Genomic DNA, 26,378 nt, shown 5'->3' with positions numbered 1-26,378 from the left:
GACAAAATTCCAGACAGCTCCGTCTCTAACGTCTCATCCTGTGTGGGACAATATATATATATATAATATACGTATAATAAATATATAAATATTTTTAAAAATGTGGTGGATACATCCATCCGGTTGTCTTTATTGGTTGTTTATTTGTTTAATTTGAGCCCTTCGAAATGGGACCTCACATTGTCCATTCAAAGTTAAAAAAAATTGCCTTAAAAAGTTTTGTATTCTGAAAATGTTGACTCATGACAGAAAAAAAGGCAGAACCGATCAGGATTCAATTTTTTTTGTTGAATTTGGTGTGTTTATGACCGGTCGATTAAAAAAATATCGCCATCGAAAAACTCAACCCTAAAAATGTCTTTTGTAAGTTTATTTCTTTTATAAACATCTTCATGCTTCTTCTGTAGTCCATGTATATATAGTTGACCTATTTTATTTTCTTTATTCTTAAATCTCTCTGCTTTTCTCAGGTTTTAGCTTTAAGTATTCCCGTCAGGACATTCTTAAAGTCGCTGTTTTTTTCGTACATTGCTGGACAAAATAATTTCAATTTCAACTGGAAGCATAAACCTTCCAAAAAATGTCTTCTTCCTTATTTAATATTTACCTAGAAACTGGGCTTTCTTTTGTAAATCAAGCATTTTGATCTAAAACCATTATTTAGCTCTGATACAGTACAGTACACTACACTACAGTATAGTGCAGTACAATACAACACTTCAACACATAAATGATTTCTGAAATAAAAAGGTAAGCCATTCTTTATACTATCAGAATGTGTTATGCCGTTACGTTTTAGGAAAACTTTGGACAACGTATCAAGCTGTTAAATTGTTTTGAATGGTTTTGCAACCCGAAAGAGAGGTTGCAATATCTCATGCAAAAATGTATGATAATTTTGTCCTTTACTTCTTCAAACTAGTGCTCTTTAGTTCTAAAATGTAACTGCCTAGGGCAAAATAAAAGTATAATTAGTGAGTGACGTGAAACGTGGATTTATCGGTTCTGTCAATATTCCAGAAAGCTGTGACTTTCGTTAACAATTTGACCCATTAAACATAATTTGTTAGCCTTAATTTAAAATACTTTTTTGTTGGCATATACATTTTGAATAAAAATGTAAGACATACACAAATCCGTAAAGTAAATGATTATTAAATTAAAGACCAAAACACGTTTGATTTCAAATTGAAGCAAACGAATGCTGCTGACTCTGGTTAGTCCGGTGTGACGTAAAATCAAGGAGCAACGCTTTAAACCCAGTCTTAAAAATACTTTTCATACAAGTCTGGAATCAGGGTCTATGTGAGAATATGGCCGACTTACAAAAATTAAAAAGATAATGTTATTCTATCTGAAAATTATAAAGATATAACATTATAAAAATATACTATTATTATTCTATCTGAACATTGATCATTTCCAAATGTGGTTTTCTATAAAATTAACTTGCTGAGTTATGCAGCAGAGACAAAAAAAGAAAATTTCAATAATTTAACACTTTTCCAGACAGGAATATTACAGCATATTTTCCAGACAGGAATATTACAGCATATGTTCCAGACAGGAATATTACAACATATTCCCAATTCTCGCTCAGATATAGTTGTGAATTGGGCCCGCAACTATTTTAATGAAAATACGTCAACAGTGCCTTCAAGCTTGTTTTGATATCAACATTTTAAATTCTTTAAATTCCTTGTAGATAATTTCAATTTAAAGAAAAAGAAATCATCACTATATTGTTTCACGTGGGTTTATTAACTGTAAAGTATCATAAGAATATTAGAATAGAATAGTTGAGAGATAAGAGATCCAGGGTATAAACTGAAATGCTAGCACTGACTCAGTGTATGTACATTGTACATAATACATGTGTCTCTTATATATATATATATATATATATATATATATATATTGACCCCAGGGAAGGTTTATGGATAATCAAAATTTTAAAAATTAGATTTCAATTGAGTTTTGAAAATTCACGATTTTTTTTAGAAAATCAACAAACTTGTTTGTTTGTTTTTGTTTTATATGTATATAAAAGAGATAATTATCACAATTGAAATAGAAGATGGGCGCTAAGCGCCCTCAAAGCCTAGTGTACTAATTTTTAAGAGAGACAAATTGTGCTTTCTAAAATATTCAAAGCTCCGAAGTACAATGGTCGGTGAAATACAAAATTCAATGATTGAAAATGTAATAAAATTTAATAAAACTTATCTCGTTTGGTGCAGGAAGTGACGTTGTTTTGAGACATTTTATAGAGGGGGACATTTCGGAGATGGACATTTTATAGAGGGACATTCCATTAAAGGAAAATTTCAGAGAGGGATATTCCAGAGATGGGTATTTAAAAGAGGGGAATTGCGTAGAGATAAATTCCAGAGTAGAACATTTTATAGAGGGAAATTACAGGGACATTTTAAAGTTGGACATTTTACAGAGTGTCATTGGGGAGAGGGATATTTTAATGAGGGACAATGCCGAGTGGGACATTTTATAGAGGAACATTGCGGAGCTAGGAACATTTCAGAGAGGGACATTTTATAGAGATACCTTTCAGAGTGGGACATTCTTTGGAGGGACCTCCCAGAATAGGACATTACAGAGAGGAACATTTTTTAGAGGAAGATTCCAGGGACATTTTAAAGTGGGACATTTTATTGAGGAGACGGACATTTTTTAGAAGGACAGTGCGGAGTGGGACATTTTAAAGACGGACCTTGCGGAAAAAAACATTTTGTAGAGGGACATTTTAAAGAGGGATATTCCAGAGAGTGACATTCTATAGAGGGATCTCCCGTAAAGGGACATTCCAGAGAGGGACATTCCAAAAACGGACATTTCTAACAGGAACATTCCATTCCAGAGAAGAACACTTTATAGAGGGACATTCCAGAGAGAGACATTTTATAAAGGGACATTTCATAGAGGAACATTTTAAAGAGGGACATTGTGGAGAGGTACATTGTGGAGAGGGACATTCTGAATAGGGATATTTTATAGAGGAGAATTTCGGAGAGGGACATTCCGGGGAGGGACATTCCGAAGAGGGAAAACTAATACAGGGACATTCCAAAAAAGGACATTTTAGAGAGGGACGTTTCTGAGAGATTTAATTGATATCGATTTAATGGACAAGAAATAGACATTTCATAGATTCCAAATAGTTATTGTCGGAAAAAATGTTAGAAATATTTAGCAAGATTTAAGAATTATAAATTGAACTAGTCCTTAATGTATGTAATGTCCAATGTATGTATGTAATGCCCGATCTATGATATGTCCTATGTATGTAATGTCCAATGCATTTATTGTCCGATCTATGATATGTCCTATGTATGTAATGTCCAATGTATGTAATGCCCGATCTATGATATGCCCTATGTAATATGTATGTAATGTCCAATGAATTTAATGTCCGATCTATGATATGTCCTATGTATGTAATGTCCAATGTATTTAATGCCCGATCTATGTATGTAATGTCCAATGTATTTAATGCCCGATCTATGATATGTCCTATGTATGTAATTTCCAATGTATTTAATGCCCGATCTATGATATGTCCTATGTATGTAATTTCCAATGTATTTAATGTCCGATCTATGATATGTCCTATGTATGTAATGTCCAATGTATGTAATGCTCTTTTTTGACCAAATTCTATTAAATCAGAGGGGTTAAGCAGAAAGCTGAGTGTTTCAATATAAGTTCATCTCTCATTAGAGCCGGGGCGGGAAGATATGAAAAGTTTATTATTTGTAGCTGCTGGACGGATTAAAATCTGTAAGTTTTTAATAGTCTTTGATTTTTCATATCCTTTCCTGATTTCTTTGGAGTCAGGAGTTGGAGTCAGATACGCTGGCTACTCAAAAACTTCCTTTCTAGAAGCCGCTCTCAAAGCTTTTTCAATGGCAATCTTCTTATCTCTCTTGCAGTTGAAACTATCGCGCATGGGGCATGTACATTAGATAGATAGATAGATAGATAGATAGATAGATAGATAGATAGATAGATAGATAGATAGATAGATAGATAGATAGATAGATAGATAGATAGATAGACGGATGGATAGATAGATAGATAGAATATTGAATTCTTGTTAAAGAAATGACGATACTGTCACTTCAATTCAATGGATTATATTTACAATGTATATTGATATTGATGTGTATTGTGTACCTGCATATATGTACAATGTAGGTGTACAATGTACGTGAATCTATTTCATATTGGTTACACTGTACAAATGTTAAACTCCAGAACATGATGAAACTTTTCTGATAATCCGACGAATGGGCCACATGCCACATCATAGAACAGATATATTGAAGCCAAGATTTGCCCTAGAAAAAAGGCAATGAACAAGACGAATCTCTATATCAATGAATATATTTGGCTTGTACGTGTATGTTTGAATCTAATAAACGTCAAAACCACTGAATCAATTGTAGTGGCAACTCACATGATCCCAGGTTTGATTTCAAGTTTTTGCTAAGAAAAACAATTGATTTTTAAAATTTAGATTTTAAACATCTAAAAACATCTAAAAGCTAAATTCGTCAACGTAAAAAGGTCCCTAAAAGCCTAATGCACTATAATATAAATACTTTGAGGCATAAATCTATTAGGATTTCACCTACTACTTCTTTAAACCTAAAAACAGAACCAGTTATTCACAGTATTAGATATCTATATCTAGTAATACATTTTTCTGAGAAAATTGGATAAAGTGAGTTAAAAGGCCAAGATGTGAAATCTCTCTGAGCTCAATAATATTTTCCTGCACTATCCCTTAAAACCAATATTTTTCTTAGCATATTCCTTAAAACCATTATTTCCCTGAACAGTTCTTTAAAACCGATATTTCCCTAAACGGTTCCTATATACCAATATTTCCCCAAACAATTCCTTTAAACCAATATTTCCCTGAGCAGTTCCTTTAAACCGATATTTCCTGAACAGTCCCTTTAAACCAATATTTCCCTGAACAGTCCCTTTAAACCAATATTTCCCTGAACAGTCCCTTTAAACCAATATTTCCCTGAACAGTTCCTTAAAACCGATATTTCCCTGAACAGTCCCTTTAAACCGATATTTCCCTGAATAGTCCCTTTAAACCATGATTTTCATGAATAGTTCCTTGAAACCAATATTTCCCTGAATAGTCCCTTTAACCCAATATTTCCCTTATTATTCCCTTTAAACCAATATTTCCCTGAATAGTCCCTTTAAACCAATATATCCCTGAATAGTCCCTTTAAACCAATATTTCCCTGAATAGTCCCTTTAAACCAATATTTCCCTGAATAGTCCCTCTAAACCAATATTTTCCTGAATAGTCCCTTTAAACCAATATTTCGCTGAATAGTCCCTTTAAACCAATATTTCCCTGAATAGTCCCTTTAAACCAATATTTCTCTGAATAGTCCCTTTAAACTAATATTTCCCTGAATAGTCCCTTTAAACTAATATTTCCCTGAATTGTCCCTTTAAACTAATATTTTCCGAAATAGTCCCTTTTAACCAATATTTCCCTGAATAGTCCCTTTAACCCAATATTTCTCTGAATAGCCCCTTTAACCTAATATTTCCCTGAATAGCCCCTGTAACCCAATATTTCTCTGAATAGTCCCTTTAAACTAATAATGAAGTTTATTCTCCAGGGTATATTGAACCGAAAACAAGGACAGGAGATACAATAACATTAACAGAAAGATTAACAAGCAAACTGCTAACATATGAATAGACAGATAGTTAACCAGAAACAGGCAAACACAAAATTAGGCAAACTTTTGAATTAACAAACCAGCAGAAAAAAGACGAACAGAAAGCAAAATTTACAATTTACATTTAAGATGTTTACATGTAAGAAATGCCTACTCCATAAGAAATTTCTGGGAACGTATCTATCCAAGTACAACTCAGATTATATTGACTATCAATCCAGTCACCACACGAATACGATTTATCAACGCCACTGCCACTGGACGCGATCTTGTTAGCTATCGATATTAATTGGAAGCTCTTTACTATCGATCCCAAATTAAAAGGGAAGATCCTCAACCTGTTTATCAAAACAGGAAACTATTTATTTCTTGCAGTTAACAGTAAGAAGTTTCTATAGTAACTGTCTATATTTCTTCAGTTTAGATTAGAATTGGGTTCTTAACAACGTAATCACAAGTTATGCGCTGTTATATATATAACGTAGTTAAGGAATCACAATATGGGTAAGTCGGAGTTATATATATCTATAACTTCTTGAGAAATTTACAGACATTTACGGAAAAAAGAAAAATAGACAAACATTTAATAAGATATAAAGACAAACTTTACAGAAACAGAACCATCAGGAACAAACAAACAAAAACTAAGCAAGAGAAACAGACAAACAAACCAGTGAAAACACACAAACAAAAAGTAACCAAGAGTAACAGACAAACAAACCACTGGAAACAGGCAAACATGAACCAGGAGAAACAGACAAATAGGAACCTGGAGAAACAGAAAAGCATAAACCAGGAGAAACAACAGCCAACCATAAACCAAGAGAAACAGACAAGCATTAACCAGCAGAAACAGACAAGCATAAAACAGGAGAAACAGACAAGCATAAACCAAGAGAAACAAACAAGCATAAACCAGGAGAAACAGACAAGCTATAACTTAAAGAAACAGGAGAAACATACATAAAAAACTTACTGGGACCAGAGTAGAAGTTGAGCTACCCAGACTAAATTAAGCCAATTCTCTTCAGCTTTACGTCGGCAGTGCGGTGGTTGAACTGAAGTTATGCTGTTCAACTATTTGTCGCTTTTCATTAAATCTGACCCCTGGAGAAACAGACAAACAGACAGAAAAGAAATCTAAGTTTAGAAATCGAGAGGATGTTTTTCTTTTAAGATAGTTTTTTATGTATTCCATAAAATCCTTGCAAAACATTCTTAATGATATTTTTAAATTGCATAAAATCAGAAATACCATTACCAAACTTTTACTTTTTACCAAGAGCTACAAGAGTGCATCATAATAATTTTAATCGTTAATGGACTATATGAGACTCTCATCAAAGAGAGGCATGTTCGATTCACAATTGATAAAGAAAAAGGGATATCACTTTCATCCTTTATCAAACAAGGGGGTTATGTGAAAGAAATTAAATCTACAGTATTATTTATAACAATATTAGTAGACATTTTTTGACAATGCCCTTTCCCCCCCCCCCCTCTCAATCCAAGTTTTCCAGAACCCATAGTCCCCTAAGTTTCTGCAAATTAATATAATATCGTTGCTAAATGAAAATTGTAAAAGTTGAAGAAAGGATTATACAGAGAAAAGAGAGGAGTGTGTGAAAAGAAAAATAATAAAAACTGTAACTTTACAAAGTTTATGAAAAGAAAAGAATTAATATTCTAGCTGGGTACTTACAGGGCTGCCCACAATAAGTAAGAGTACAGAGTTCACGACTTTACAGATTGTATTCTCGGTTCAATACAGTTTTACACTTTTTCTTTATCCAAGAGCATAATTCACATCAGTTATTACAATTTAAAATTATCAGATCTTGAGGGACACGCTGTATAACTGTGTATTTAAAATATAACTGAATAGTTCATCTTTTCTGACATAGGTACAAGTGCAACTGCATACTTTGGTCAGTGTACTGCAAATTACTGCAGGACGCACCAAAAGTTTAGTAGAGGGTGGGCGTGAAGGATACATATATGAATATTTATAATAACATATATAAATATTTTTAATATTTACCGATGCTACCTAGGGTGCGGAGGATACATATATAAATATTTATAATATTTACCGATGCTTTCAGTTACCTAGAGCGCGGAGGATACATATATAAATATTTATAATATTTATTTACCTTATTTACCTTTACCTTTTTATATCTAAATATAGACAGTTCAACACAGACTCTTGTTATTCATGGATCGTATAAACCTGTATAGGTAGAGAGTATAGAGTTTGTAATAGATTGAAGCAGCATATTTAAGCTGATAAAGTATAAAGTTGAGTAAGGCATTTTACTTAAATATACATAGTAGTGAGTTCTGTCAAAGTTTCTCAAAGGGACCGCAGGCCTGATTTAAAGTAACCCTTTTTAGTTTAAGATGTCCCATTTACAATAGTACTCTTAAATGGTTTGTGTGGATAAGATATTCAAGTTTATAAATTTCAAATTTGATTTTTTCAAAAGTAGGTTCTCTATGTTCTCTATTAAAGTGATTAAAAATCAATTGCAATAATTAAAAATGTTAAAGTTAAAAAACGGCGATATATTCTATCTGTCTATATATCTATCTATTCTAAATGTGTTATTGTTTATGTCCAAACCTTATTACAAGTTCATCTCTGCAGCTAATATTCATTGATTAGATTAGGCAGAAGCCTAAACACAGGGGGGTAGAAAATAATAGCAGTAATAATAATGATAATAATATTAACAATAATAACAATAATAATAATAATAATAATAATAATAATAATAATTTTAATAATAACAATAATAACAATAATTTGGTTGAGTTGGTTAAGTTTGTTTATTTGCTCAAGTTGCTCGAGTTGGTCAAGTTGGTCAAGTTGGTCAAGTTGGTCAAGTTGGTCAAGTTGGTCAAGTTGGTCAAGTTGGTCAAGTTGGTCAAGTTGGTCAAGTTGGTCAAGTTGGTCAAGTTGGTCAAGTTGGTCAAGTTGGTCAAGTTGGTCAAGTTGCTTAAGTTTCTCGAGTTAGTATTCAATAGCTGCGCTCTAATCTCTGGCAGCTAACAATAAAAATAAATATCTTTAAAACAGAATTAAAACATTAAAAAAACAGTATAAAAACATTAAAAAACAGTTTAAATACAATATAAAAACAGTATAAAAACATTAAAAAAACAGTTTAAATACAATATAAAAACAGTATAAAAACATTAAAAAGCAGAATAAATACAGTATAAAAACAGTATTAATACAATATAAAAACAGTATTAATACAATATAAAAACAGTATTAATACAATATAAAAACAGTATTAATACAATATAAAAACAGTATTAATACAATATAAAAACAGTATGCAAATTGTAGAAAAACAAGGGAGAGCAAATTGATGGAATAATATAATTGCTTTTAGTTTCTACAGCCAAGTTCCTAGAAATAAAACTATTTGACAAGACAGACAATTATTATTTTTATAATGAATAGTAAATTAGCTTTCAAAATGTAAAATCTTAAATATAGGATCTCTATGTGTCTGTCTGTCTGTGTTCATTTGTTTGTTTGCATGTCCGATCAAAACCTAGAAACCCCTTGACCGATTTGCCTCAAATATTTGATTGGGGAGCTCGAAAGAACTGCAGGAATACTCTAAGATTTCTTTAAAAAATTGTTGAGATCTCCAGGCAAAGTAGGGTTTCCAAGCAACTAAATTGTTGAAATCTCCAGGCAAAGTAAGGTTTCCAAGGAACTAAATTGTCGAGATCTCCAGGCAAAGTAGGGTTTCCAAGGACCTAAATTGTTGAGATCTCCAGGCAAAGTAGGGTTTCCAAGGAACTAAATTGTTGAGATCTCCAGGCAAAGTAGGGTTTCCAAGGAACTAAATTGTTGAGATCTCCAGGCAAAGTAGGGTTTCCAAGGAACTAAATTTGAGATCTCCAGGCAAAGTAGGGTTTCCAAGGAACTAAATTGTTGAGATCTCCAGGCAAAGTAGGGTTTCCAAGCTAGTATAATGTAAGATGCAAGAATATCCTAAGTGTCGGAAAAGCGAGTAAAGTCGGCGGCACCTGAACGTGATGCGAGAATATATGTTGAGGTTAACCGTAGATGAGAGGTTAGAGGCCGGTCCCTTGTCCTCTCTGGTCCGCGGGATTTGGAGTCCCGAGGTGGTGGTGACCTGGTATCCCGGTATATTGGTACTCTAGTATCCCCCGGCCCCTGCAGTAGTAGCCGGGGGGTGCACCTTCCTATATACAACTTCAAACACAGGTAATTATTTAACTTGACATATTTTTAACATGGTCAGAAAATATTTCAATCTTTTTTTTTGTTAAATTTGATCATGATAATAATATTGTAGTCAGTCGATATTATATGATATTAAACGTTATTTGTGCGTGCAACACAAGTCTTTACATTAACAATTTTCAGAATAAAAAATATTTTTACTGTAAAATGGCAAATGCAAACGCCCTTATTTAGCTTGATTGCATTTGATACTAAAAATCGCATACTCAAGAAAGTAATGATGTTTTCTTGACAGAATAAATGAATAAAAAATATCTGAATAATAATAAAACTTTCATCTTGTTAAAGAACTATTAAAAAGAACATCAATGTTATAAATTTCTGAAGTTTAATTTGGAAAAAACGTGTTTTTTTCATACATGTATATAAAATCAAAACTAGAGGAGCCACGAGAACACACAACCATACCAGTAATGTCAGAAATATTTTACCATTTCTGTATAGTTTGCAGTGACTGCTGGCACAAGAGTGGGAATATTTATAAATAATTCCAAATGTACTTTATTTAGTTGTGCGATCGTTGTGGTTTTTTAGAGATTCTTTGAAGAACAATTTAAGTTTTCCAGCAAACTCTTTATAGGAGATTCCTTTGTGAATTCATGACGCTTTAAGTCTTTTTTTGACAGCATTTGTTTAAAAATATTTAAGGATATTTATTCCTTTTACTTTCTAGAAAATACTGTTATGTTACAGATATTTGCACTTTTAAAGATTCTCTATTGATTATTGTTAATCCTAGTTCATATAATCTTAGTTTACAAGAGTTCAGAAACTTTGATGTTTTCAAGTTTTTTTTTTTAAATCCTCTATCAATATCAAGAGAAAAGAAACAACTAGGGATCAAGACATGGAATTATCCTAGTAGTAATTAATATGTGTTGCAAATTCTAGAGTTTAAACCACTTTTTAGATAATTCAGAAAAATAAGTCTCAACTCTAGAACTTCATAAATTTATAGTTATTTACTTCAAACTATATCTTCTGCCAATTTTATCAAATATATCAAAGGTGGAAAATAACTAGATTTGCGTTTAGTTTAAACTCAGTAGATTTTACCTTTAACAAAACTCAATACAACCTAGAAATTATCTTAAAATTGGACAAATACGGGTTGAAACAAAATAAACAAAAAAAACTAAATGGTTGATTTCGGAACTAGTTTTAACTTTTACCAGTTCTTAACCCCTAGCAATATTACGTCCAAAATGGGGGGGGGGGGTTTAGATCAGCTCAAACTAAAAACATTTTGTAAAATATGATCTCCTCAAAAATATCTTATACGTCGATAAACTACATGATGATAAACCAGTTCATTTTTCTTTATTTTAGAATTCTGAGTTGCATCTGAACATATATATATAGATGGAGAAGGTGGAGGGGGGAGGTGGTGGTACAACCTAGGTAAAGGAGTTGAGTTTTTGCCAAAAACTCTGATTTTCTTACAACTATATCTTTGTAACACAATGTCGTATACCTTTGATATTTCAAACTATTGACACTTATAGATAAATTAATCTAAGCTTGAAATATCAAAAGTTTGCACCATCAGGTTGCAAAGATATTGGGATCTGAAGATTTGAGTTTTTGGCAAAAACTCAATTCCAAAGGAAATGAAAAATATCGTCAGCCCCTTTTCTTTAATCTAGACTTACTCTTTAAAAATTAAAAAAAATGAAATTGTAAACTAAGAACTGATGACAATTTAACAAATTTAATGTCATGTGATCCTACAATTTTAGAGGGTCATGCTCGACTCAAAATGGTGTCCTTTAAACCTTTATCTGATCAAAAATGTGAAACATAACAAACCTAACTTTTAAGCTTTTTCAAAAGATATGAAAATGTAAACTTTAAATGTTTTAGAATTTAGCAAATTTTTTCCCCCAACATTTAAAGGTTTACGGGATAGTTGTTGTAATCTCAAGTGATCCTTCGATTAAAGAGGGTCAAGCTTGATTCACAACAGCACTTTTCAAAACGATAAATGTATTGATGTATTCTTAAGGTTAAAGAGTTTTATTCAGACAATTGTCTCCCTTGTTTCTGTAGTAGAATGCGCCAATCACATAAGTTGTGAAAAGTCAATTGAAAAAAAATCTGTAAGGAGATAAACATTGATATTTCATTCACTATTGATTTGTGAGGGTTGTGAATTGGAGATGCCACGCTCTAAATGGAGAGTCACTTGTTACGTCTATATCCATTTAATATATTTATAATGCAGGGGTTGTATCGGGGTTAGGCTTAGAGCTAGGTTTCGGGGCTCGGAGCAAAGTCTGCAGGTCTCGTGGTATTGGGTTAAGATGGCGGAAAAATACGCGGGAAAACTTCATATTCTTAAGGAACATTTTCAACCTTCATTCAAATCTGGAAAAATTTCGACTTTTGAAGATTATAAATCCTTCCTTTATTGTTTTGAAAGCTGAGTTTAACACTCAGGAATGCAAAGTTATAGCTTAAATTAAACCGTAACTCTAGCTATAGCTTAAATATTCAATTCATCGAAATCGACGAGGTAATTATTTAAACCATTAAAATCCTCACAGAGTTCATATTCCGTAAACTAGTATAAATGTTTCTCTGTAAAAAATGTTGTAAGTGGCATTTGCGAAGACATATAGCCCAAAAAGTATTAGATCTAAACATTGAATTCATTATTTACAGAACTTTTAAGATACAGGTTTACCCACAAAGGATGAGACTTCAAAGACTATTTTAAAGAATTTGTTTTGGTCCGTTTGCTTGCATTCAGGGTTTCTTGTATGGCCATCAACGTACTAAATTGATTACAGAAACCCAAAATCAAGCGTCAAATGGTCAAATCTTTAAAGTTTTGGATCGTCTTTATACAGCCTCATCCTTTGTGGGTAACCCTGTATATATAGCGCATTCTTTAGTTTTGAAACCTAATGAAAACTAATGAAAATGGAATAAAAAGGAGGAGGCGAAGGAGAAATGGGGAGAGTTGAAAGATCAAGGGTTAAAAAGTACTGTGGAAGAAAACGTGAACGTAAGTTAAAATAATTCAAATAAAAAGTATGAAAGATATTTTTTTTTAAATTGAGGTAAACGCCTGTTACCGACACCATCTTCAAAATATCACAAAAAAATCAAAACTAATTTTTGAAATTTCTATTTTTACAATAACATGAAAATAGTATTATTCATATGTACAAAATAATAATCTCCGTTTGTTTTCTTGTTTGTATGTCCATTCATAACTCAAGAACATCTTCACCGATTTGCCTCAAATTTTGATTGATTAACTTCAACTTGGTAGACCACGAGTATGTTTTAGCTTGGTATACCAATTTTAAGAAGAGTGGGTTGACTTTTACAGGAAATTCCAGTCCAAGCTGGGTTCAACAAGCTATAGTAATAAATCCCACTGTTTAGGTTTTGAAAAGTAAGTTTATAAGATCTGTGAATGCCGGGGAGGATTATGAACATCATTATAAAAGCAAATCCAGGTAAACAAATTATTTATCTCAAGATTATCAAGAATAGATATAATCTTAATATTTTCCTCACCTTCAGTCAAAGGTTGCAATCTCTCACGCAAAAATCTGATTAAAATTTATCAAATTACTTCCTAACAACAAGTGCTTAGCAGTTCTAAAATGTACATAACTAGTGCTACAAAAAGAATCAGTGACATATTAAGGTAAATTCGAAGGCCAATGCATTGTGATACTTTAAAGTATACCCAGTCTTGAAATTTGTTCCACTTTGTGTCCTATTGGCTATTTAAAACATTTTTTGTTGGCATAACTAAAAATATTCGGGCATGTTATCACCGATGATGATAATATCACCATAAAAAAATGCCTATTTGTATGTTTACGTATCAAAATGATAAATACTTTTATCGAAGTTTTACGAGATTCTATCATAATTTTTTGAAATATTATCAAAGTTTTATGCGATCCTATCAAAATTAACATTATTTATCTAAATTTAGAGTTTTTGATTGACAGTCTTCGGTCCGGTGCTTGCATGGGGCGGACTCGATACAATGTTTGAAATAAAAAGCGATGTTATGAAATTTTCCGATAATTATTGATGTATTTTGATTTGAAAACACATTACAAATTATCTATGTCTCCTGCAGTAAATATTAATTGTTTGATGATATGAAATTTAAAATTTAAAATACATTTAAGAACTTATTGCGTATTAATATATATCAACTAATAATTTTAATGTTTTAACATGGCTTTTTATGTCTAACATTGTGTTAAAATGATTAAAACTTTAGGGGTCGAGTCCGCCCCATGCAAGAGTCCGCTCCATGCAGGACATCGGCCATTGTGAAAAACACTTGGCTCTGCCATGTTCAATCTTGATTTTTGCATAGTCAATTTTGCTCTAAATTTTAGTTTTGCCCTTCAATCTTAGAAAATACTTTTACTTCAATACTTCAAAATAATAAAACCCAAATCAGGGAGATGAACCATTTACATGTATTTGAAATTTCATGTTTGGCAACTGTCAAATGATAAGTTCCACAAAATAGTAGCATGGATCAAATTTGCATGCAAGTAACAATTAGTAAAAACGCAACATTTCATCCGAGATCTACTTAACTATTTAATTTAAGTTTTTATTGTTAACAACATTTTTTCGAATTACAAGTTCAAAAGTGATTAAAGAAAAGCTTTTTTAAGCTTCTCTTTGTTTCCATTTTTTTGTATTTATGCTGTTTAATAGCTTAATTAAAATCAAAATTGAAATCGAAAGTCGTCTTCATTGTATTGATATAATCGCCTACCACCGTATATACTTTGCTCTTCTGTCTGTCTGTCCGTTTGTGTCCAGTAAACTTCAAAAAGTCTGAACCGATCGGCCCCAATTTTTGTGTGAGACCTCACATGACCCCATGACAGATTTAACAATGCTCAAAATTACAAAAATGTGTGTTCAAAAGTTTAATGATTATTTTATTTTAAAAATGTGCGAAAAAAATATTTAATTCGCTAACTTTTTTTATTTTTTTTTTGTACAATTAGTTAAGATGCTCACAGATTAATCCACAATCAAAAGTTTGAATTGAAGATGGGCGCAAAGCGCTCTAAAGAGCCTGGTAAAGACATAACAGAGAAACGATATACAGATCCTGGCTGAAAACCCCAAATGCAGGGCGAATAGCATGAGGAGGCCTAAAGCAATTTCTTACCCTTATGATTTGATTTGATTCGGTTATAGGAATAGGTCCAAAATCACTTCTTAAATTTGCCTCCAAGAATCTTGACAACATTTTTTCACTACCCCTCCCCCTCAACCCCTCCTGCACCATTATACACGTTTGCGTCTTTATTTGAAAGGTATTTTATCTTATTTCCCCTTCCTAAATTTATTGGTCTCCTGTAAGTGTATTAGTTACATTTAAACAATTGGTTTCATTCCACACATTGTACCTTAGCAAAATAATGAAAAAGCCCTCACTAAAAAGTAAACCTTCCTTTTTTAAATAGAAATATATATAGAAATAGAATACAGCATACCAAAGCAATTGGAACCTGAAAAATTTCGAACATAAGCAAGTTTTAGCTGGTGCATGGCCGGTTTTAAACACCTTAACAATAAATATTTTAATAGCTCACAAAAACTTTTTTGTTTCAGGCCAATTTAAAGTAAAATTTGAGTTTTAAAAAATTCAAAAGTTCAAAATTTTAAAACTTTTTTTTCTTTTTTCTCTTATATTTGTGTTCGTGCAGAGTTTTGACATTTGAAATAAAATGTTCAACCTTTCTGGAAATTCACTTTTGGATCACAAGTTTGATTTATTTTACAAATACCAAGGTTAAAGGAACTGTCGACGTTATTTCTCAATGGAGATATACAATGTTGATTTTTATATCTGAAAATTATAAATATCTGAAATTGCCTTAACCTAACCTCACCCAGAAATAATACATAACATATTTTTTCCATTTGACCCATTGTCATTTTAACCTTTGTCACGTTTTTGACTCTATGTCGGTTGATCCAAGGTCGTTTGACCCTGGGTCGTTTGACTCTCAGTCGTTTGACCCTATGTTGGTGAACCCCATCTTTCTATCTGTTTCACTCATGATCAATAATCCCGGGTTTCTAAAGTTTAACAAAGTTTAAACATTTTTATTTTACGCACCAACTTTGTGATAAAAATAAACTATTTAAATATGGAAATTTGTTTTAGGATTTGGAATTTCACTTATTTCAGTTAATAATTGAAAATAGCTGGGCCAGGATAAGATTTAACAGGAATTTCTCTCTTAAGCTTTATTAAGCAAACAACCATTCAATGGAAATCTCATAAAATGTAAGTTCCTACAAACTATCAACAAATTTGTTGAAAAGAAAAATATTCAAAAAAATATATTTTTGCTGATGAAATATTAAAGGGACCGCAACCAAAGTTTCAAGCAAAGATAGCAATGTTCGACTTACAACGGTACCTCTGAAGCCCGAATCTGATCAAAATGTGGAAAATAATGTTGTTTTTATTACTTGAAAAGTGATAATTTCGGAGAATTTCTCCACATCTTCGTATTAAGGAAGAAATTCCCAAGTTACTTATGCAGTGAAACCACGAACGAAAATTAACAGTTTAAATAAAAAAAACGTGAATATCTAATTCATACTTGATCAGGCAAAGCTTTGAAAAGTATCCTAAACTTGGTTACAAAAAAGCAATTAATAATTACTGCAAAAAACTCGAATCTATTGGTGAGATTTTTTCATCAAAGATTGAGAACGGAGTAGCTTTGAAGCGCCGCCAAGCCAGTGCCAACCACCTATTAAGGATTATGGCTAAATTTTAATCGATGTTTGCGTTAGAATTTGTTAACTTTTGTTCTCAGTGCAGTACACATTTCAGGCTCACTTTTACAAAATGGTTTCTTAATTAAACGCTTTTATCTTTAGGTTACAGCTGATAAAGATCTCTGCAGCTGTTATGGGAATTGAGTTTTCCTACGCAGCAGAAACAGCATTCGTATCTCCAACTCTACTTAAGATAGGTAATACTTAGTTTGTTTCGATCTTGTCTTGATCTTGTCTTGATCTCGTCTTGATCTCGTCTTGATCTCGTCTTGATCTTGTCTTGATCTTGTCATGATCTTGTCTTGATCTTGTCTTGATCTTGTTTTGATCTTGTTTTGATCTTGTCTAGATCTTGTCTTGATCTTGTCTTGATCATTGTATTGATCTTGTCTTGATCTTGTCTTGATCTTGTCTTGATCTTGTCTTGATCTTGTCTTGATCTTTTCTTGATCTTGTTTTGATATTGTTTTGATATTGTCTTGATCTTGTTTTGATCTTGTCTAGATCTTGTCTTCATCTTGTTTGATCTTGTTTTGATCTTGTCTTAATCTTGTCTTGATCTTGTCTTGATCTTGTTTGATCTTGTCTTGATCTTGTCTTAATCTTGTCTTGATCTTGTCGTGGTCTTGTCTTGATCTTGTCTTGATCTTGTCTTGATCTTGTTTTGATATTGTCTTAATATTGTCTTGATCTTGTTTGATCTTGCCTTGATCTTGTTTTGATCTTGTCTTGATCTTGTCTTGATCTTGTTTTGATATTGTCTTAATATTGTCTTGATCTTGTTTGATCTTGCCTTGATCTTGTTTTGATCTTGTCTTGATCTTGTCTTGATCTTGTTTTGATATTGTCTTAATATTGTCTTGATCTTGTTTGATCTTGCCTTGATCTTGTTTTGATCTTGTCTTGATCTTTTCTTGATCTTGTTTTGATATTGTCTTAATATTGTCTTGATCTTGTTTGATCTTTTCTTGATCTTGTCTTGATCTTGTCTTGATCTAGTCTTAATCTTGTTTTGATATTGTCTTGATCTTGTTTGATCTTGTCTTGATCTTGTTTGATCTTGTCTTGATCTTGTCTTGATCTTTTTTTGATATTGTCTTAATATTGTCTTGATCTTGTTTGATCTTGCCTTGATCTTGTTTTGATCTTGTCTTGATCTTTTCTTGATCTTGTTTTGATATTGTCTTAATATTGTCTTGATCTTGTTTGATCTTTTCTTGATCTTGTTTGATCTTGTCTTGATCTTGTTTTGATCTTGTCAGGTGAGGGAGAAGTCCTCACTTACAATTACATAATTATAAACATTGTACATTTGATTCTAGCTGTACATAAATATAAACATGTAATTAACTTCAGGTGTAGCGCAGAGGTACATGACCTTGATCTGGTGTTTATCTCCTCTTGTTGGATTCTTTCTTACTCCAATCCTTGGCAGTTTATCAGATAGGTATGTACTATGTACATTTTGTACAATGCTTTTTATAAATATTTGTATATTTGAACAAATGCGTGGATAGTTTGTTTTAACTTTGTTGAAAACTATAAAATTTAGTAAACCAATATCTCTGTCAATACAAAGACGAAAGACCACATTTTGGAATGCTCGGAAGCTGTACATTGTGATTTTCACAGTAATGGAACATTACTTGACTTTTAATTTTATAATTGCATTCTGATGGTTAAACCTTTATCTAGAACATCAGGAACGTACTTTACTAAATAGGAAAGAGGTCGCTTAAGTACCTACCGCTGGTTCAAATCCTGAACCACCTTATGAAAGTTAAAGATTTATGAGTATTTGAATCGGTGATCCATGATTTGAACCGATGGTACAGGGTTACCCACAAAGGATGAGACTGTAAAGACGACCTAAAACTGATAAAATATGACAATATCTTGGTTGAAAGAAAGCTTTTGCCTTAGATATTGTATTTTAAATACTTAATTAATTATTGGGCAAAGAAACAAACAAGTTTACAGTAACACGGAATCATAAATAGGAGGAAACAAACCGTTCAAATTCCGTACAGTCGTCACTGAAGTCTCATCCTTTGTGGGACACCCTGTAGGTAGTTTAGCTACAGGGTGTCCAACAAAACATGACAGTTGTAGAATAGTTTTCTTCCAAATACTGTTTTAGACTTTTTGCAGTTTATTTCGTTACAAAATCTTAAACTCAAATCAAATGAATTCTGCAATTCTACCATAATAAAACCGCGATAAAATATTTCTTATTGTTTTCTTTGGTGACAACTTAGTAAATTTTGGGAAGCGTACATTTTAAACTATGCACCAACTGTTATGTTTCGTGGGACACCCTGTACCTATCCAATTTATTTAATATGGCCCAAAAAGTAAGTATTCAAAAAATATTATTTGAATAAATCTTGTTTTAGATGTAGATCCCCTCTGGGTAGAAGGCGTCCTTTCATCATTCTTCTATCCATTGGAGTTGTTTTTGGTTTGTCATCACAGCTTTTAAAATAAATTTTCTAAACTTCTTAACATCAAAATTTAAAAAAGACAAAAAAAAAAATAATTTCGGAGTAGAGTTTGAATTCTCTCCTCCTCAGCATGTCCGAATCACAGCAGTACCTTAAAACCTTTATCTGATTTAAGATGTGGAACGTATTTTAAGTTTATCTGGCGGAAAAACTGTTTACGATGTGGAACATATCGTCTGTTTTGCTAGCTGAAAAACTGTTTACGATGTGGAACATATCGTCTGTTTAGCTAGCGGAAAACTGTTTACGATGTGGAACATATCGTCTGTTTAGCATAGCGGAAAAACTATTTACGATGTGGAACATATCGTCTGTTTATCTAGCGGAAAAACTGTTTACGATGTGGAACACATCGTCTGTTTTGCTAACGGAAAAACTGTTTACGATGTTGAACATATCGTCTGTTTAGCGAGCGGAAAAACTGTTTACGATGTGGAACATATTATCTGTTTTGCTGGCGGAAAAACTGTTTACGATGTCGACCATATCGTCTGTTTTGCTAGCGGAAAAAACTGTTTTATATGTGGAACATATCGTCTGTTTAGCTAACGGAAAACTGTTTAACATGTGGAACATATCGTCTGTTTTGCTAGCGGAAAAACTGTTTACGATATGGAACATATCGTCTGCAGTTTTGCTAGCGGAAAAACTGTTTACAATGTGGAACATATCGACTGTTTTGCAAGCGGAAAAACTGTTTAAGTCTGGAAATTTCTTTCCTTTGTAACTGCAGAGAAATGATTAAGCAGCTTTTGTAGAGAAACCACAGTTGAAAATAACAAACTTTTAAAGAGTAAAACATGGATTTCCATTCTTCATCAGGGTAACAAATTGTGAATCGGACAATTAGCTTTTTATTTGGATTTAAAATAGATTAAAAGGACTCCACTAACTTCTTAAAGATAAATAATAAAATAATAAAAGGATTTAAAGTGGATCATAAAGGACTCCACAAGCTCCTTGAAGATAAATAATAAAATAAAAAATGAAATATTCAATATTCAGCGCCAAAAAATAATTAAACTGACATGACTTTACAACAGAGATTTCAATCCCAACATTATTAATAATCACGCCGCTATGAAAATTACCCCCCCCCTTTTGAAAAAAAGCCCTGGTTGCGTCTTTGCACATAAATATTTATTTTGTGTTCAGGGCTAATCCTTGTTCCTAATGGTGCCTACCTGGGCCGTCTATTTGGAGACAAGTATCCCAGTGATATCAACGAGGATATGTAAGTTTTGTATTATTTTTTACAGTTTCTAGGAACATCCAAAAAAAAATGCCAAAAATAATGTTTTTTTCACATTTCAAGTGTTAAGTAGTTTTTGGTTTATTTTTCTCAATTTAAGGCATTGTACCATAATATCTTTAGACTAAATCACAACAGAATTAATCATGGCCTTAAAAATAAGAATTTGGAGAAAAAATTTTAAGTTAACTTTTAATGAAAACAATAAAAAATGTGTTAAATCTTCATTTGATAACACTTTTAGATCAATTGGACGAACTTTACATCTCAATGATTATGATGGAGAGAATATAGTGGAAGGTGGTGGGGGAGGATATCCACTAAATTCAACAGAATTTTACCCAATCAGGTACTTCACGCTGTACAGTATTAAAAGAATTGTATATAGACAGTGTACTTCACTCTTAACACTATACAAATATTTGCATGTAAAGATCCTAAAGTGAACAAAAACTTCTATAAAAACACTTTACTTAGCCCTAAACATTACATATGTATAAAGTTTATTTTACCCAGTATATCCCAGGAAACATTTTACCGACTTTATGTGCCGATGGTGATGTTGGTTGGTAATATATATGGACTTTATATGTTCGTCATCGGTTTGTCGAAGACTGAATGTTTGCAGGGTAGTACATATAGTACACACTACAGTAGTACGATGTACGCTAAACACAGACGCATAATTTCATAAAATTAAGCTTTGACCTCTTTAAAATAAATTTCAAGTGATAACTCTAAATCTAAATCAGACAGATCTTGATCACAAGCGTTAAAAGGCAGTACCGAATTGTAATCGGACATGCCACTCTTGGAAAGAACGGTCGATACAAAAGCCGATTAAAGTATTTACTATCATCTTACAGTCCCTTTAAAAAATACAGCTAAAAATAACTGGAAATATTTTTAGATTAATCCAATGAATAGATGAAAAAGAATGCATAATAGTGTATATTTGGTATAAATAAACACCCCAGTATTGGGAGACTGTAATGGGGGAACCATGTCTTTAGGTCGTTTTCAGAATAAACTTAAATTTAAACAAAAATACAAAGAATGGTAAATCTTCCAGATTCATACTTTAAAATTAGATTTCGAAAACATTGTTTATATAATATAGTAAGAACCAGAAAACTATGGACAAGGAAGACGACTTTTAGACTCAAGTTACCTAGGCAACACTTAAACCGACTATAAGTGCCGATGGCGAAGATGTCGGGTAAATAATTCAGGGCTTTTGATGTTCGACATCGGCATGACTAAATGTTTGCAGAATATGACTTTGAATTGTACAATGAATATGATGCACAGCAATTGTGCAGTGTAAACAGACCCATTTCCCTTAGATTTGATAAGTTACAAGTAAAACTAATTGTTTTGTAGCAACATCAAATAAACTTATATATTAATTTAATGTCGTCTTTCTATTCATCAGTTTTTTGGTTCTCGCTGTAACAAGTAATTTTACCAATAGCTTCAAAATCAGCTCATTCATGAGTCTGCGTACATTGCACAATAGCATTGATTTATATAACTTGAGTCTAAATACTTATTTTCTATTCCTCATATCTTTGCAATCTTTAATGTTTCAAACTTTGATTTTTGCTAGATCTTGATTTTTGATAGTCGAAGTTTAAAATATGAAAAGTTTAAAGCTTCAAGTAGCAAAGATTTATTAAGATTAAAGTTTTAGGCAAGTTTTCAGATCCTTGTTTAGTTTGACCAATTGTTGTTTATTATTTATAGTGATGAACCTCCTCCTCGCCAATCTCATCCCTGGGGCATTTTCTTCACAATAGTTGGAACTGTTCTCCTGGACTTCGATGCTGATGCTTGTCAGAGCCCTTCAAGAGCATATCTACTTGATGTCACACTTCCAGGTAAACCTTCAAGACCATATCTACTTGATGTAACTTAAAGTTTAACAAAAATTTTAAAGGTTTATGCTGTGGTATACAAAGGTTAAGTTCGATTGTATACTAAATTTTATTTTGTAATGTCTTAAATAGTTATTTTCTTTCATGATTTAAACTAAACCACCGGTCACCGACAGCACAGCAGTGTAGGCTAGGTTTGAAACTATATTCCCCCCTTTATATTGTAATCAAGCGTATCTATTAATTATCTACTGAGTATTTAAACTTTGTCGACAACTGCTCTATTCAACTCAACAGTTGAAAACCCCACTTGAAACCACGTGCTTCAAACCAAACCAAACTTATTCAAGTGTACACTGTACACACACCAAACAATAGTTTAGATCAGTTTACAATAGAGCGAAGATGGATGGAAAGTTGATGGTTTCAAATATTGAAAATGTAAACATAAATCTAGCATTCTGTCATCCAACCAAATTTTTAAATAGGAAATAAATAGAAAATTGACAAAACGCTTGTTTAAAGAAATCCATCATGTTTGACAGAAAACAAAATATTTTTAGATGGAATATGAAATATCTTTTGTTATACTTCCACCCTTAAAGAATAGATTTCAGAAATATGGAAATGAAAAAATTCCAGCAAACTTTTATCTTAAGTCTTAACTAATAAACTTCCTTTTTTGATTCTCAACATATTGAACTATTTTGAATACCTCCCGCCATGTATATATGATGTACGAAGCCTTTCAAGCATAAACAACGTTTTGTAATATTGAAATTATCTAACATTAACAATTTGAGATTGGAAGGCTGGTAGCTTAATTATATTCACTTGCCGCTTTTAAGGATTATTGAAGCCATTTCAGTGCAGTGGTTCGCAGCTAGATTTTCTGAATTTATTCAATATTCTGCTTGGTTTGCATTTTATAAGCTTAAATTCTTGTACCGTATATATGATATATAGTATATACATAACAGAAGTATTCTTGCCGGTGCCCAGTTTTAACCGTTCCTCGTACTCTTCAATTTTTATTTTGTGCGGTTGCTAAGGCCCTTCAATCTTAATTTTGTCTGGGTATTTCTGCCCTTCAGTCTTTATTGTGTGTGGTTGCTTGTGCCCTTCAATCTTAATTTTGTCTGTGTATTTGTGCCCTTCAATCTTAATTTTGTGTCATTGCTGGTGCTTGTATACCAGTATGGTAACAATCACACAAACTAACACACACTAACACAAGTTGACGATAAAAAAAAATATATTTTTAGCGGACCACGCGGTTGGCCTTTCTACCTTTACAATAATGGCTGGCCTAGGTGGTTCCATGGGATACGCAATGGGTGCAATAGACTGGGGATGGTTAGGTGATTATCTTTTAGAATTGTTACATAGAAACCTTAGACTTACACAGACTGCTCATACGCCATGCTACTTTTACACGAAAGTTTTTTGACTACCATCTAACGGCCACTTTTCGCATATAATACCCATTCAGGGGTTTTACAATTTTAAAGAAATACTCTAATTTTTAATATGAAAATTTATTAATTTAATCTCTTTTGAAGATTTTGTATTTCGTATCCAAAGTATCCTTAAAATCCCTGAATACAGATATCTTTAGATTGGTCATGTACTCCAGTTGTTTGCATAATAGAATCTGCTGTGGAAAATATCGCAATTTTTGGCGTATGAGCAGTCTGTGTTAGTCTGTGATATTAGAAATTAAACAGAATAATAAGTAGAATATTTTAATCCAATCCACGGTATAGGTACTTTGCTGGGAGGACATGTTCGAGCAGTGTTCACCCTGGTTCTTATAATCTTTATCTTCTGCGTCTCCATTACTCTAACTTCATTTAATGAGATTCCATTGGATGTTCTCACCACTCCAGCTCTGAGGGTAAATATCATATTGAAAAACAAAAAAAAACAGTATGACCTCCGACATTTAATTTAAATTTATTATTTTATGAATTTTTTTAAGTTGGGTATACAGTAATTATTTTCGTCATCAGTTCACTTCTTTTTTCTTTTTCTTCTGTTGACTGTCGCTGATTCTGATAATTTTATTAAAAAAATGTTTTTTGTCGAAACTAGTAATTTTTGTAAACTCACTTTGCTCCATTGTTGGATTGGAAATCCGACATTTCATTAATAATTGTTTAATCTTGCTTAGAGACAATCAGTGGTGAAGAAAAGTGGAACTTATGATAAGCTTCCAGGTACAAAATATTACGTTATATAAAGTAGTAATCTTTAATTGTCTGTATGTTTGTATGTCTCTGATCATAACAGATAAACCCTCGACCAATTTTCCACAATTACTTGACTTAGGAACTCGGTAGAACCACGGAAATTTTATTTCCTTGATTTAAAGATTCTACGATGAGAGGACTGACTTTTAAATGGAAAGTTTAGTTTTCATGAAAACCTGCAGGTTCCCAACCTAGTTTATAGATAGATAGAACTATGTCTTGGTAAAAAAGAAAATGTTTTAGAATTAGAAATTGCAATGTTAACAGGGTGTCCTGCAATATTGGAATCAACAATAATCAATCAAGGCCTACACGTTTGACTTCTAAGCTGTCAGAAATGTGGTGATATCTACCATCTTAAACCTTGTGAAATAAAAATAAATTGAAAATTTCGGCATAAATCTGAACATTTCAACTATTTTTAAGATACAAAACGTAAATCGTAAATTGCTTAAATCAAACAATTAAAAAGTCTTCATTAATTCCTATTTATGGGACACCCTGTAGTGACATTTCATTCTAAATTCTACTGGAACTGAACATATACTCACCATAGCTCAGATTTTTTAATCTCTATATTTTGGAAATCTGATGGAATAAACCTTTGATATTTCAAACTATTGGACCTAACAGAACCTATGATAATAGGTGAGGATAGTATGGAGAAAGGAGAGAGGGAGAAGGAAGGGAATGGATATGGTAGCATTAAACCAACTATCACAATCAGAACAGACGAACTTTCCACCAACCCTTTCAAGAAATCTGTAAGTTTAGAAAATCTATATTTTGTCCGAGTAAAATTTTACAATATTTTTCATTCAGGGATTTGAACCTGAACAAGAAAGAGAATATCTACAGGTGAATTATTTAAATAGTTTTATTAAATAAAAGTTTATCTAAAACGAATTAATTTCAGGTGTCCGAGACATCATTCAGTCAAGCGGTGAGATTTTTTAATACTCTTATAAAATTAAAGTTCTTTAATAGAAATCCTTATAAACCCTCTTATACAAAATTAAATATAGTAAAAATTTAAACATTTTACAAAGAGTTTTTTTATCAACTTTTATTACAGAAACTGAGCTTTGCATCTCAACATCTTTGCAACATTTTATATTTCAAATATTAATTTTTCAATCTAACAGAACTATCAAATATTAAACCTCTACTATATTGTGACAAAAACTCAATTCCTTTTACTTGGCAGAGTCCGGTCCCAGTTGAGAATTGGGCGGAAGGAGATACAGCAGCAACGGTTGCAAGTCTCAAACAATATCTTTGGTCCATCATCTACATGCCATCCAGTCTCAGGTACTTAAAGAGAATATCGACGCAATTTTAACTTTTAAGTGACGATCACCCTAGAAATAGTCGCGTTCGATTCACAACCTTTTAAATCGTTGTTCTAGCAAAAACGATATCCAAGCATCCTTTTTTTCTAACTGAAAATTAATAACATTTTGTTTTAAGATTTAGCTGAACTCAAATCTTTTAAGATTTACTTGAACTCAAATCTTTTAAGATTTACCAGAACTCTAATCTTTTAAGATTTACCTGAACTCAAATCTTTTAAGATTTACCTGAACTCAAATCTTTTAAGATTTACCTGAACTCAAATCTTTTAAGATTTACCTGAACTCAAATCTTTTAAGAT

General features: G+C 32.2%; 1 protein-coding gene across 3 annotated transcripts in view; it reads left to right on the top strand.

Moving 5' to 3' along the window:
- Positions 1-9,890: 9,890 nt before the first annotated feature.
- LOC111697900 (proton-associated sugar transporter A) overlaps positions 9,891-26,378 on the top strand; it is a 24,719-nt gene continuing 8,231 nt past the window's right edge. For all 3 annotated transcript variants that reach the window (XM_023468037.1, XM_023468039.1, XM_023468038.1), the window contains exons 1-18: positions 9,891-9,993; positions 11,362-11,433; positions 12,257-12,374; positions 12,971-13,042; positions 13,429-13,502; positions 16,942-17,036; positions 18,196-18,286; positions 19,236-19,300; positions 20,499-20,577; positions 20,840-20,944; positions 22,342-22,475; positions 23,738-23,833; positions 24,239-24,369; positions 24,646-24,691; positions 25,373-25,488; positions 25,547-25,582; positions 25,641-25,667; positions 25,932-26,035. In XM_023468037.1, the coding sequence (XP_023323805.1) occupies positions 12,336-12,374; positions 12,971-13,042; positions 13,429-13,502; positions 16,942-17,036; positions 18,196-18,286; positions 19,236-19,300; positions 20,499-20,577; positions 20,840-20,944; positions 22,342-22,475; positions 23,738-23,833; positions 24,239-24,369; positions 24,646-24,691; positions 25,373-25,488; positions 25,547-25,582; positions 25,641-25,667; positions 25,932-26,035 (1,310 nt within the window). In that variant the 5' untranslated portion in view covers positions 9,891-9,993; positions 11,362-11,433; positions 12,257-12,335. The remainder of the gene's footprint in view (positions 9,994-11,361; positions 11,434-12,256; positions 12,375-12,970; positions 13,043-13,428; positions 13,503-16,941; positions 17,037-18,195; positions 18,287-19,235; positions 19,301-20,498; positions 20,578-20,839; positions 20,945-22,341; positions 22,476-23,737; positions 23,834-24,238; positions 24,370-24,645; positions 24,692-25,372; positions 25,489-25,546; positions 25,583-25,640; positions 25,668-25,931; positions 26,036-26,378) is intronic.

Source organism: Eurytemora carolleeae, unplaced genomic scaffold (genome assembly GCF_000591075.1).
Source record: "Eurytemora carolleeae unplaced genomic scaffold, Eaff_2.0 scaffold288, whole genome shotgun sequence".
NCBI classification, from domain to species: Eukaryota; Metazoa; Arthropoda; class Copepoda; order Calanoida; family Temoridae; genus Eurytemora; species Eurytemora carolleeae.
Note: the sequence above shows the minus strand (reverse complement) of the source record. Positions and strands in the feature narration are given on the sequence as shown.